This window comes from Eleutherodactylus coqui, chromosome 12 (assembly GCF_035609145.1).
Source record: "Eleutherodactylus coqui strain aEleCoq1 chromosome 12, aEleCoq1.hap1, whole genome shotgun sequence".
Taxonomy (NCBI): domain Eukaryota; kingdom Metazoa; phylum Chordata; class Amphibia; order Anura; family Eleutherodactylidae; genus Eleutherodactylus; species Eleutherodactylus coqui.
The window spans coordinates 74,491,805-74,504,950 of record NC_089848.1 but is presented as its reverse complement, the minus strand read 5'-3'; the positions used below and the strand labels follow the sequence as shown (position 1 = coordinate 74,504,950).

At 43.3% G+C, this 13,146-nt stretch overlaps 1 protein-coding gene across 1 annotated transcript; it reads right to left on the bottom strand.

The window, feature by feature from the left end:
- Positions 1–574: 574 nt before the first annotated feature.
- On the bottom strand, positions 575–10,486 carry LOC136586834 (cathelicidin-2-like). The gene is made up of 4 exons (XM_066585080.1): positions 10,291–10,486; positions 9,712–9,807; positions 4,330–4,395; positions 575–1,191 (listed from the first exon to the last, which is right to left on the bottom strand). The coding sequence occupies exons 1-4, from the start codon at positions 10,477–10,479 to the stop codon at positions 1,060–1,062; spliced, it is 483 nt and encodes a 160-aa protein (XP_066441177.1). The 5' UTR covers positions 10,480–10,486; the 3' UTR covers positions 575–1,059.
- Positions 10,487–13,146: the final 2,660 nt, after the last annotated feature.

Sequence of the window (13,146 nt, the reverse complement as noted above, 5' to 3'; positions counted from 1 at the left end):
TACGCCCTGTTGCGGGAAGTACCCCACTGCCAGGACGTAAACTTTTGCCCTGGAGCGGTAAGGGGTTAAATGGAACAATTAGCAAATGAACCAACAATTATATTTATGCCTGCATAAAATCAACAATAAGCAAACAAATTATCTCTCATCATTGGATCGTTGGCAGCATTTACACTGAACAATTATTGCTCATTTTCACTCGCTTTAAAAGGGTCTTTACTCTTTACCTTCACGTACTTTCGTCTTACCTTCCCCTTCTTTTGATCAAAAGTATAATCAGTCCTCCTCCTCATAAGTATCACAGCTCTCCATATTTACTATCATCATTCCTCCCCTCATCATGTTTATCATCCATAAGTCTCACCTTTTTGGATGGTCAGAGGGGGACACTTATGGTTCACTGTGTGGCAAATCCATTTTTCTATCCATGTTTATACACTTGAATGCTTTTAACTTAAATAGCACAAAAATCATTCGAATATAGACATTTTTATGATACAAATTGCTGTGATGACGAATTATTAAATAATATGCGAATTCTTATCTTTAATGCAATTAGGAACCATCCAGATAGTTTATGGAGCAACAAAGTAAGTTTATTAATGCAAAGCTATTTCTAAAGACAAAGAGAGGGACATTTAAGGGCCAAAGAAGGACTTGGGTGAAGAATAGGGACTGTACCTCCAAATAAGGGACACTTGGGAGGTATGTATCATCATCATCATTCATCTTCCTCATTTATATACAGAATTCAATAGATGTTATTTGTTGTACACTTTATTTCTCTCATTGTATCCATTGATTTTTTGTAACACAAATTAAATGAGAAGGTTCCACAGACAGAACATCAGAGATCCCACAGACAGCCGCTGCAGAGACTCCTGAGAGCTCCACATCCAGTGTCCAATGTGAGCGTGGGAGAGATGAAAGAGAAGTAGTGAATAATTAGCTGCTACATTGTATCATCTCATGTCTCCTAATGACAAGCAAAGCCGGATCACATACAAATAACACATTCTCCATAATCTCAGATCACGTTCTACAGATGACCGGAGATCTTCACACAAGGATGAGTTCAGGTTTATTCTGTTCGGGAATTGGTAAGTAGCCAATAACACTGTAACCTCCTGGTCGCCGACGTGGGCAGGGTGGCTTCCTGCATGGTCGTTCAGTAGACCTCACACGAACACCCTGGAGGGCACAGAATAAGATTCATGCAAATTGTCCATCCCTCATACATTATAGTTAATAACCCCTAACACCGCAGACAGTTTTGACCTCCATTACGCAGACCCATTTTTCAAATCTGTATCACTGGAAGTGCTACTGCCCTGGCTGACCCGCACTCCACAGGCAAACAGATCTAATCATTAACCCTTTTGGGACCCACCAATTGCTTGTATGTTTTAAACACCAGCTGAACTGACGAAGGGGTTATCCGCGAAACGCGTTTTCATAAGCTGATCACGTGCTTTATTAAATAAAAGGAGAAGTTTCCCAGCCCTTTGGTCACTTCCTATTTGCTTTAACCTGGAGTGTTTCGCCTTCTCCACTGCTAGTTTTTAGATCTATTCTCTTACTCTATCACGCCCACCCAGGTGGTGCGTCATCTGGTCAGGCAGCACCTCCACTATTGAAGTTACCACTTCACTCTCTTCACCACTTTTACAGTATCATTTTTCACAACAAACACAACTGTACGAGTTTTGCTCCACCCCTCTTTTTCCTCCTCGTTCACTAGGAGGATGACTCTCAGCCTCCTCCTCTTCAACCCATACACGCTGAACAGATGGGAGGAAAGTAGCATGGGTACCTTCTGCACTGTGGGTAACAGTCTCTTCCCCCTCCTCCTCCTCCTCCTCTAATACGTGCTAAGAAACAGACGTGAGAGTGGTCTGGCTATCAAGCAACGTATTGTCATCCCCCATCTCCTGTTCTATCCGCAAAGCGTCAGCCTTAATGCTTAGCAGCGACCTTCTCAGCAGGCAAAGCAGCGGGATGGTTAGGCTGATAATGGCCGCATCGCCACTCACCATTTGTGTTGACTCCTCAAAGTTTCCTAACACCTGACAGATGTCAGATATCCATGCCCACGACTCTGTGAAGAAATGCGGAGGCTGACTACCACTCTGACGGGCATGTTGCAGCTGCTATTCGATAATGGCTCTACGCTGCTCGTAAACCCTGGCCAACATGTGCAAAGTTGAATTTCAGCGCGTGGGCACGTTGCACAACAGTCAGTGAACTGGCAGCTGGAAACTCTGTTGAAGTGTTCTGAGGGTGGCGGCATCTGTGGTGGACTTTCTAAAATGTGCGCACACGCGACGCACCTTCCTGAGCAGGTCAGACAAATTGGGGTAGCTTTTAAGAAAGCGCTGAACCACCAGACTAAACACGTGGGCCAGGCATGGCACGTGTGTTAGTCTGTCAAGCTACAGAGCCGCCACCAGGTTACGCCCATTGTCTCACACGACCATGCCTGGTTGGAGGTTCAGCAGCGAAAGCCACAGATCTGTCTCCGTCAAACCCTGTAACAGCTCTTAGGCGGTGTGCCTCTTGTCACCTAAGCTCAGGAGTTTCAGCACGGCCTGTGAACGCTTCCCCACAGCAGTACTGCAGCACCTCAAGCTATCGACTGAAGGCGATGTGCTCACAGATGGTAATTGAGTGGTGGAGGAGGAGATGGGGGGGGGGGGGGTAGGAGGAGGTGGCATAATAATCCGGAGAAACCATGACCGAGGTAGGATACACAATCCTCGGTGTGGGTAGCATGTGAGCGGACCCAGGCTCAAACTTTGTCCCAGTTTCCACCAGATTGACCCAATGTGCTGTCAGGGAGATGTAGTGTCCCTGCCCGCCAGCACTTGTTGACGCGTCGGTGGTTAAGTGGACCTTCCCAGTAACCATGTTGGTGAGGGTACGGTTGATATTCCAGGGCACAGAAAAAGAGTGGCAACTTGGGACTGAGTAGGGTGGGGCGGCCGCCGCCATGAGGTTGCGGAAAGTCTCACTTTCGACCAGCCTGTATGGCAGCATCTCCAGGCTCAGCAGTTTGCTGATATGCATGTTTAGTGATTGTGCATGCGGGTGGGTGGCTTTAAGCCCAAAATATATACTGTAAACTGCGTACAGTCAAGTTACAGATTATGCATCGACAGGACGCACCCAGGGGTATATAGCGTTAGCTTTAAGCCCCCCCCCCCCCCAAAGTAAACCGCGTATTATCTTGTTAGTGTTTTTTGACATGACGCACACAGGGGTATATAGCGTACTCTTTGAGCCCCAAAAAAACAAAAGTAAACTGCGTATAGTCTTGTTAGATAGTGCTTTTTGAAAGGACGCACACAGGGGTATATAGCGTACGCTTTAAGGCCAAAATATACACTGTAAACTGCGTACAGTCAAGTTACAGAGTATGCATAGAAAGGACGCATACAGGACACACACAGGGGTATATAGCATTCGGTTTTTGCCCAAAACATAAGCCCCAAAAAACAAAAGTAAACTGCGTATAGTCTTGTCATATAGTGTTTTTTGACAGGATGCACACAGGGGTATATAGCGTACGCTTTAAGGCCAAAATATACACTGTAAACTGCGTACAGTCAAGTTACGGAGTATGCATCGCCAGGACACACACAGGGGTATATAGCGTACGCTTTAATCCTGCCAAAAAAAAAAAATGAAAAATGATAGGAGTTTTGTTACTGCCTATCTACTCTCTGTACACCAGTAGCTGTATACTGCATAAAACCGGTAACAGTATGCAGTATACAGCCGGGATGCTTGTGAATGGTTGGTGCACACTACTGCAGATGCACAAAAGTGGACTTGTAGTCCTAAAAAGGATTGTTGGGCTCTTGTAAATGGATGCCGGCCTAAAAGCAACCTCTAACCTATACTATCACTCTCCCTGATTAGCAGCAGCTCTGTCCCTAAGGTAATCCAGCCTGCGTGTGAGGCGAGCATCAGGTGACCGGAGTTTTTATGCTCATAGGTCACCTGATCCGGTCAGCCAGTCACTGCTATAGACGTGCACAGGGTTACACGTCATAGCAGGAGATGCCAAAGCCTTCCTGCATGTTTATTGGCTAAAGAAAGGTGCAAAACATGTGGAGGAGACCTTGAAATTTTCTTGAGCACCTCGTGGTGCTCGCTCGAGTAATGAGTACTCTCGAGTATGCTAATGCTCAAACGAGCATCAAGCTCAGACAAGCATGCTCGCTCATCTCTAGAGTTTAGGAATCGTGAGCTATAGAGGAGAATCTCTTTAGTTAGGACTGACCCACATTACAGCATGAGAGCATTCCCACTTCATGGTTGTGTTACCTCGGGCAGGCTGATGCACTTTATGTCATCAGGAACCTCAGCATCCAGATTACAAATCTTCACATCCTGCAAAATCCACATAAAGAAATCACTACTACAATAAGGAACCAATATAATTGATCACTGAAATTAGGACAAATTAGTGCAGATGTTTTATAGACATGACTCATTAATATAATGTAATCTGATCGTCACCTGGCTACTTCTCACTCATCCAAATAATTTTATAGTACTTATATTCTCACACATCACAGGCCCTATTATAGTAGTTACACTATATGGACAAAAGTATTTGGACACTGCATGTTTTTCACAAAAACTGCTTTATTCTTCTATTTAGTAACTAGAGATGAGCGAGCACCAAAATGCTCGGGTGCTCGTTACTCGAGACGAACTTTTCGCAATGCTCGAGGGTTCGTTTCGAGTAACGAACCCCATTGAAGTCAATGGGCGACCCGAGCATTTTTGTATATCGCCGATGCTCGCTAAGGTTTCCATTTGTGAAAATCTGGGCAATTCAAGAAAGTGATGGGAACGACACAGCAACGGATAGGGCAGGCGAGGGGCTACATGTTGGGCTGCATCTCAAGTTCACAGGTCCCACTATTAAGCCACAATACCGACAAGAGTGCCCCCCCCCCCCCCCCCACCACTGTCAGCATAAAGATCGTTCTCCTCTGCCATAGCTGCAACAGCTGTGGAAGAGAAGAACGATGTTAGCCCATTGAATTCAATGGAGCCGGCAATACAGCAGGTTCCACTGAAATCAATGGGCTGCCGGCGATCGCAGGATGAATTGGCGGGAAGGGCTTAAATATATAAGCCCTTCCCTGCAATTCATCCAGAAATGTGTTACAATAAAAATATATACCGTATATACCGGCGTATAAGGCGACGGGGCGTATAAGACGACCCCCCAACTGTCACCTTATACGCCGGGAATACAGCGGAGCAAAGAATAAAAATCATTACCCACTTCCACCGGCGTTCTGCGGCGCTGCTGCAGGCTGTCGCTCCCTCCTGGTCCCCGGCAGAGCATTGCTTTCTGGACGCAGTGCTTGAAATCCCCGCCTCCAGAAAACACACGTGCCTTCAGCCAATCACAGCCATTCAATGACATCATTGTCATTGGCTGTGATTGGCTGAAGGCACGTGTGTTTTCTGGAGGCGGGGATTTCAAGCACTGCGTCCAGAAAGCAATGCTCTGTCGGGGACCAGGAGGGAGCGACAGCCTGCAGCAGCGCCGCAGAACGCCAGGAGAAGTGAGTAATGATTTTTATTCTTTGCTCCGCTGTATTCCCGGCGTATAAGGTGACAGTTGGGGGGTCGTCTTATATGCCCCGTGGCCTTATACGCCGGTATATATTTTTATTGTAACACATTTCTGGATGAATTGCAGGGAAGGGCTTATATATTTAAGCCCTTCCCGACAATTCATCCCGCGATCGCCGGCAGCCCATTGCTTTCAGTGGAACCTGCTGTATTGCCGGCTCCATTGAATTCAATGGGCAAACATCGTTCTTCTCTGCCACAGCTGTTACAGCTGTGGCAGAGAAGAATGATTTGTCTTCTATATGTTCTCAATGGGGTCGGCGCTGCTGCCGCCGGCCCCATTGAGCGCATATAGAGAAGAGAACAGGAATCGCAGATCGCACATAGGTGCGATCTGCGATTTCTATTGCCTAAGAAGGACCGTTGGGGTTCTTGAAGCCTAAAATAACTCCTAACGCTCTCCCTATAGCAGCACCAGCAGCAGCACTTTCCCTGATTTATGTCAGAAGGCATCTGTGGCGAGCCGCGGGAGGGGCAGATTTTAATACTCGGGTGACACCTAATCTCGCCAGCCACTCACTGCAGGGGGGTGGTATAGGGCTTGAACGTCGCAGGGGGAAATTGTAATGCCTTCCCTGTCTTTCTATTGGCCAGAAAAGCGCGCAAATTTCTCAGGGAAGAAAATGAAAGTAACTCGAACATCGTGTGGTACTTGTCTCGAGTAACGAGCGTCTCGAACACCCTAATACTCGAACGAGTATCAAGCTCGGACGAGTATGCGCGCTCATCTCTATTAGTAACGTGTCGGTCCTCCTTTTGCTTGTATTACAGCGGTAACACGTGGAGGCATACTTTCCACAAGTTCTCTGTAAGTCTAGGCAGGAATAGCTCGCCATTCCTTGTGCAAGACTGTGAGAAGAGATTGTTGTGAAGATGAGTGTCTTTTCAGTTCGTCCCACAAGTGCTCAATCAGATTGAGATCAGGGCTCTGAGCAGGCCAGGCAAGCAAATTCAACATATTCGTAGAAAACTAGTCCAGCACGCGCTTCGCAGTATGACATTGAACTCTGTCCTCGATGCTGATTTTCTGCAGTGTCCAAATACTTTTGTCCATATAATGTATATTCTTGTAGATCGGAGGCTATATTATAGTAGATCTATTCTTGTACATATGTGGCGGTATTATAGTAGTTATACTCTTGTACATAGGGAGCAGTATTATAGTTGTTATATTCTTGTACTTAGTAGCAGTATTATAGTAGTTATATTCTTGTACATAGGGGCAGTATTATAGTAGTTATATTCTTGTACATAGGGGGCAGTATTATAGTAGTTATATTCTTGTACATAGGAGGACAGTATTATAGTAGATCTATTCTTGTACATAAGTGGCAGAATTATAGTAGTTATACTCTTGTACATAGGGGGCAGTATTATAGTAGGTATATTATTGTACATAGGGGGCAATATTATAGTAGGTATATTATTGTACATAGGAGGCTGAATTATAGTAGGCATATTATTGTACATAGAGGGCGGTATTATAGTAGTTCTATTCTTGCACCTCAGAGGCAGTATTATAGTAGTTATATTCTTATACATAGGGGGCAGTATTATAGAGTTAAAGGGGTTGTCCCGCGGCAGCAAGTGGGTCTATACACTTCTGTATGGCCATATTAATGCTCTTTGTAATGTACATTGTGCATTAATTATGAGCCATACAGAAGTTATAAGAAGTTTTTCACTTACCTACTCCGTTGCTAGCGTCCTCGTTTCCATGGAGCCGACTAATTTTCGCTGTCTAATGGCCAAATTAGCCGCGCTTGCGCAGTCCGGGTCTTCTTCTTTTCTGAATGGGGCTCCGTGTAGCTCCGTGTAGCTCCGCCCCGTCACGTGCCGATTCCAGCCAATCAGGAGGCTGGAATCGGCAATGGACCGCACAGAAGCCCTGCGGTCCACCGAGTGAGAAGATCCCCGCGGCCATCTTCATCAGGTAAGTAAGAAGTCACCGGAGCGCGGGGATTCAGGTAAGCACTCTCCGGTGTTCTTTTTTAACCCCTGCAACGGGGTTGTCTCGCGCCGAACGGGGGGGGGGTTGAAAAAAAAACAACCCGTTTCGGCGCGGGACAACCCCTTTAAATTCTTGTACATAGGGGGGCAGTATTATAGTGGTTATATTCTAGTACATAGGCGATCAGTATTAGAGTATTTTATTCTTGTACAAAAGAGGCAGTATTATAGTAGTTATATTCTTGTACATTTAGGGGGCAGCATTATAGTAGTTATATTCTTATACATAGGGGTCAGTATCATAGTAGTTCTATTCTTGTACAAGGAGGCAGTATTACAGTAGTTATATTCCTATACATAGGGGTCAGTATCATAGTAGTTATATTATTGTACATAGGAGGCAGTATTATAGTAATTATATTCTTGTACATAGAGGGCAGTATTATAGTGGTTATATTCTTGTACATAGGGGGCAGTATTATAGTAGTTATATTCTTGTACATAGAGGCAGTATTACAGTAGTTATATTCTTATACATAGTGGTCAGTATTATAGTAGTTATAGTCTTGTACATAGGAGCAGTATTATAGTAGTTATATTCTTGTACATAGGAGGCAGTATTATAATAGTTATATTCTTGTACATAGGGGCAGTATTATAGTAGTTATATTCTTGTACATAGGAGGCAGTATTATAATAGTTATATTCTTGTACATTTAGAGGGCAGTATTATAGTAGTTGCATTTTTCTGAGATAGATATGTGGCGTACTTGTCACCTTTCCTCTTTTTCTTACCTATAGTAGTTTATCTCTCAGGAAGGAATCAGCACAGAAGAATATATTTATAGTAATTATATTCTTGTACATAGGGAGCAGTATTATAGTAGTTATATTCTTGGACATAGGGGGCAGTATTATAGTAGTTATATTCTTGTACATAAGGGGCAGTATTATAGTAATTATATTCTTGTACATAGGGAGCAGTATTATAGTAGTTATATTCTTGTACATGGGAGCAGTATTATTGTAGTTATATTCTTGTACATAGAGGGCAGTATTATAGTAGTTATATTGTTGTATATAGGGTGCAGTATTGTAGTAGTTATATTTGTTTACCTAGGGGGCAGTATTATAGTAGTTATATTCTTGTACATAGGGGGCAGTATTATAGTAGTTATATTCTTGTACATAGGGGCAGTATTATAGTAGTTCTATTCTTGTACATAGGGTGGCAGTATTATAGTAGTTATATTCTTTTACATAGTAGCAGTATTATAATAGTTATATTCTTGTACATTTAGATGGCAGTATTATAATAGTTATATTCTTGTAGATAGGAGGCAGTATTATAGTTGTTATATTCTTGTAGATAGGGGGCAGTATTATAGTAGTTATATTCTTGTACATAGGGGGCAGTATTATAGTAGTTATATTCTTGTACATAGGGGGCAGTATTATAGTATTTATATCCTTGTACATAGAAGCAGTATTATACTAGTTATATTCTTGTACATAGGAGGCAGTATTATAGTAGTTATATTCTTGTACATAGGGGGCCGTATTATAGTAGTTATATTCTTGTACATAGGGGGCAGTATTATAGTAGTTATATTCTTGTACATAAGGGGCAGTATTATAGTAGTTATATTCTTGCACATAGGAGGCAGTATTATAGTAGTTATATTCTTGTACATAGGAGGCAGTATTAAAGTAGTTATATTCTTGTACGTAGGGGGCAGTATTATAGCAGTTATATTCTTGTATATAGGGGGCAGTATTATAGTACTTATATTCTTGTACATAGGGGGCAGTATTATAGTAGTTATATTCTTGTCCATAGGGGACAGTATTATAGTAGTCATATTCTTGTACATAGGAGGCAGTATTATAGTAGTTATATTCTTGTACATTTAGAGCGCCATATTTTAGTAGTTGTATTTTTCTAAGATGGATATTTGTGGTACTTGTCACCTTTCCTCTTTTTCTTACCTATAGTATTTTATCTCTCAGGAAGAAATCAGCACAGACGAAAATATTTATGATTAACAGCGATTCTTTTGTGTATATGCTGCACATTTGCTGCAGTGTGTCGGCACTTACTCCGTCTGGCTTGAAATCACATTGAGATAAATCAGGATTCCCAGATTTCAGGCACTCCGTCTCTTTAATGATGTAGCCTTTGTCATTTTCATCCCCCTGTCATTAGAAGAGTGATAAACATATAAGTTATCGGCTCCACATTGAAATGTTTTGTTAGTCGTACACTTTACCTGGTGAAGAGAAGAACGAAGCCTCAAGAGCTTCCAATTACAATCTATTCCACCACTCAGCAAGACTTCATTATTATCCCTTCCATATTTTATGAGCAGTTGTTAAAGAAGAAAACTTCTGTGTGAGTGCATATTTAAGAGTAATGTCACTTAAGGTTGTAAATCCTCTACTACTTGAGTTTTACTGCATTTATGCTTCTTTGGTTTTCCTGTTACCAGAGAGTATTACAGTTTGAGAGCTCAAGTAATAGTTACACAACCCGGCCTGAGCTTTCTCATGACTTCCTTGCAATAACCAGCAGAAGAATGGCTTTGAATGTGAATTATACTTCATGTGCAGTTATCTAATATACATTATATGCTTTAAATGAAATGCATTCTGGGTAAGATCCCATTCGGTGCGCTTTACCTCTAGTGGAGTAATGGAAATCTGGTCCAGATATTTATATAAGTATATGACCTCTTCCATCTGGTTGTAGAGGTTGGTGATGTCTCTCATAGAGCGTTCATCCTGGTCCTCAGGCTCAGCAGTACCACAGAGACAGCCGTGTAATGTGACCGCAGAGAAGAACAGCAGAGACAGCTTCCAGCTCCTCATCTTGGCCTCTCTTAGAGGGAATGTCCTCTCCCCTCTCTATAACCCTCATTTATTGTGTGTCTACTTCCTCATTTTTCTGGATAATGGTGAAACTCTTTGTTTATGAGGATGCTACTGCAATGTGCCGCTCGTCTACAATGTAACTCATAACTTAGGCAAGTGCATAATTAGCAATATCTCTGTATGGGATTATTATAATAAAGTGGCCCTCCGGTTTCAGGACTAAATTCTGTCCCGGACCAGATGGGGTATATTATATGCAGTTTTTCTCCCATCCTCTAGTTCCAGGTCCTACTTTTGACCATCCACGATGGCCAACACAATTTTCAGACTACATAATCTCCACAGTGCACTGAGAGTTTTAGACTACTAATGCACTATACCTGCTCTATGATTGGCCAGAGCTGACCAGCTCATGTGATCAGCACTTGCCAATCTGCAAGCAATGCACAGTGTGCATTAGATAGTTAGAAAATTGTCGCAGCCATCTTGGATGGCTGAAAATTTGTGCTTAAAACCAGTGGATCAGAGGAGCAGCAGAGAAGAACAACTGCAGATAATACACCCCCTCCCCCTCCTGTCCTGGTACAGAATTTTTTCCCCCTAACTGGGGGGGTTGGCTTTAATTGCTCCCATTAGCTGCAGGGATATTCTTAGGGATTCCTGATAGATCTATCAGAATGTAAGAGGCAAGCGTGGACCCCCTCGTACAGTACAGTGAAAGTTCCTGGAACTTCCTATGGATTGTGATTGAAGTTGTGCAACACAGCAGGCAGATGCTGTTAGTGCCTGCAAGAAAAGGAGCAGAAAGCGGCTGCAGCTAATATTGTAACACAGAGAGCTTTGTGCTGGGGTTGAGTGTGTCTTGAATTGCTGGGACCTGTATGCTAGGAGAGGCAGCTTTTGCATAGTGGAAGACTGCTGTATATAGGGAGCTGTTTCATCTTGTGAGTGAACTCCAAGGATAAGTGCACTGTAGAGCAAGTGTATTGGGCCGAGACAAGCCAGAGTACCTGAACTGGAAGTCTAACCAGAGAGTAGTGCTTCTGTATTGGGCGTAAGTGAGGTCGACCTTTATAAAATCCAAGCAGTGTGACACTATTAATAAAATTTCTGGGTCAAGTAGGCCTATTAGTATATAAAGAGCAGCACCTATCTTTGGGGATGCTGGTAATTGTAAGCAGACGTAAACTACTAGCAGCGAACTGAGTCTGGAACTTCTATGGAATTCAAGACTGGGATCAATAGACACTAGTGTTGGGGTTCTTGTAAACTCCATCAAGTGCAGCAAGTATTATTGCTACCTATGAACTGTGCGTGTTAGGCTGCAAATATTGTTTTTATTGCCTGTGTTGAAGTTCAATTTACCTTGTTTCTTCTGTAAGTTGACATTGTAATCAACCAGTACAAAGTGGGAAAAGCTTCTTTTTTGGTACACATAGCATAATGGTTATAAGTCATTAATTCATGAATGGGTGAGTGAGTGCTGCCTCTGATTGGCTGAGCGCGGTGACCAATCAGAGGCAGCCCATTTAGCAGGCGGGGATTTTAAATCCCTGCCTGCTGAATACTACTGGAAGCAATTCAGGAGAAGAGCCAGGTGGACGCGGCTGAGCCCCGGCAGCTGCAAAAAGATGAGTATATATATATTTTTTATTTTTTACACTTTTTTTGGATGGTTTTCAGGGAAGGGCTTATATTTGAAGCCCTTCCCCAAAAATTAATACAGAGATTGCCGGCAGCCCATTGCTTTCAATGGAGCTGGCTGTATTGCTGGCTCCATTGAATTCAATGGGAGAACATCGTTCTCCTCTGCCACAGCTGTGACAGCTGTGGCAGAGGAGAACGATCTTTAGTATATGTTCTTGAATGGGGTCAGCGCTGCTGCCACCGGCCCTATTGAGGGCACATACACGAACACCGATTTGCACAGAACGCAGTTACATGCGTTCTGCGAATCGTTGTGTCATATAATTTTCGGCCCATCCGCTTAAAAAACTGACATGGGACCGATCCCATTGCTAAGCATTGGGTATAAATAGATGCGGATCGCATCTGCAAATCGGGCGAAAAAACGCCCGTGTGACTGAGCCCTGAAGGCCCATTTACACATAATAGTTATCGCTCAATATCTGTTCAAATGAATTTCAGTGATAATCGTTCAGTGTAAAAGCACAAAAATCGCTCACTATTCGTTCACAGTTTGTAAAGCTGACTTTTCAGCCAGCTTGAAAAACATCATTGGCTTGCTGGCTTCTCATCCTGTGTAAATGTTCCCTGCTCAGTACTTCACATAGGAAGTAAGGCACTGAGCAAGAAGCGGACGAGAAGCCGCGATCCAGCGGCAAGTCTTTCTATGCAAATGCTCTACATGAGCGCTGATGACCTTAGCGGTGACGTCAGCACTTGTGCAGTCGTTTGAAAGACTGTTGGCCCGTGTAAAAGGGCCACTAGTTAGTAGCAGTCAGTATATTTCACGGAACTGTCTGATCGTGCCCCTTCCTATGTACATTTTCTACTTATGTGGCTGATCTGCTTTTTCCCAACCCCTTCCCAATCTAGATTTTTTTCGGCTGCTAGGAACAGCATATCACAGCAGAGACTGAAGAAAAAGGCACATGAACGTAAAAGGCTGGTGGAGACCAAGGGACCGACATGTAACCCACA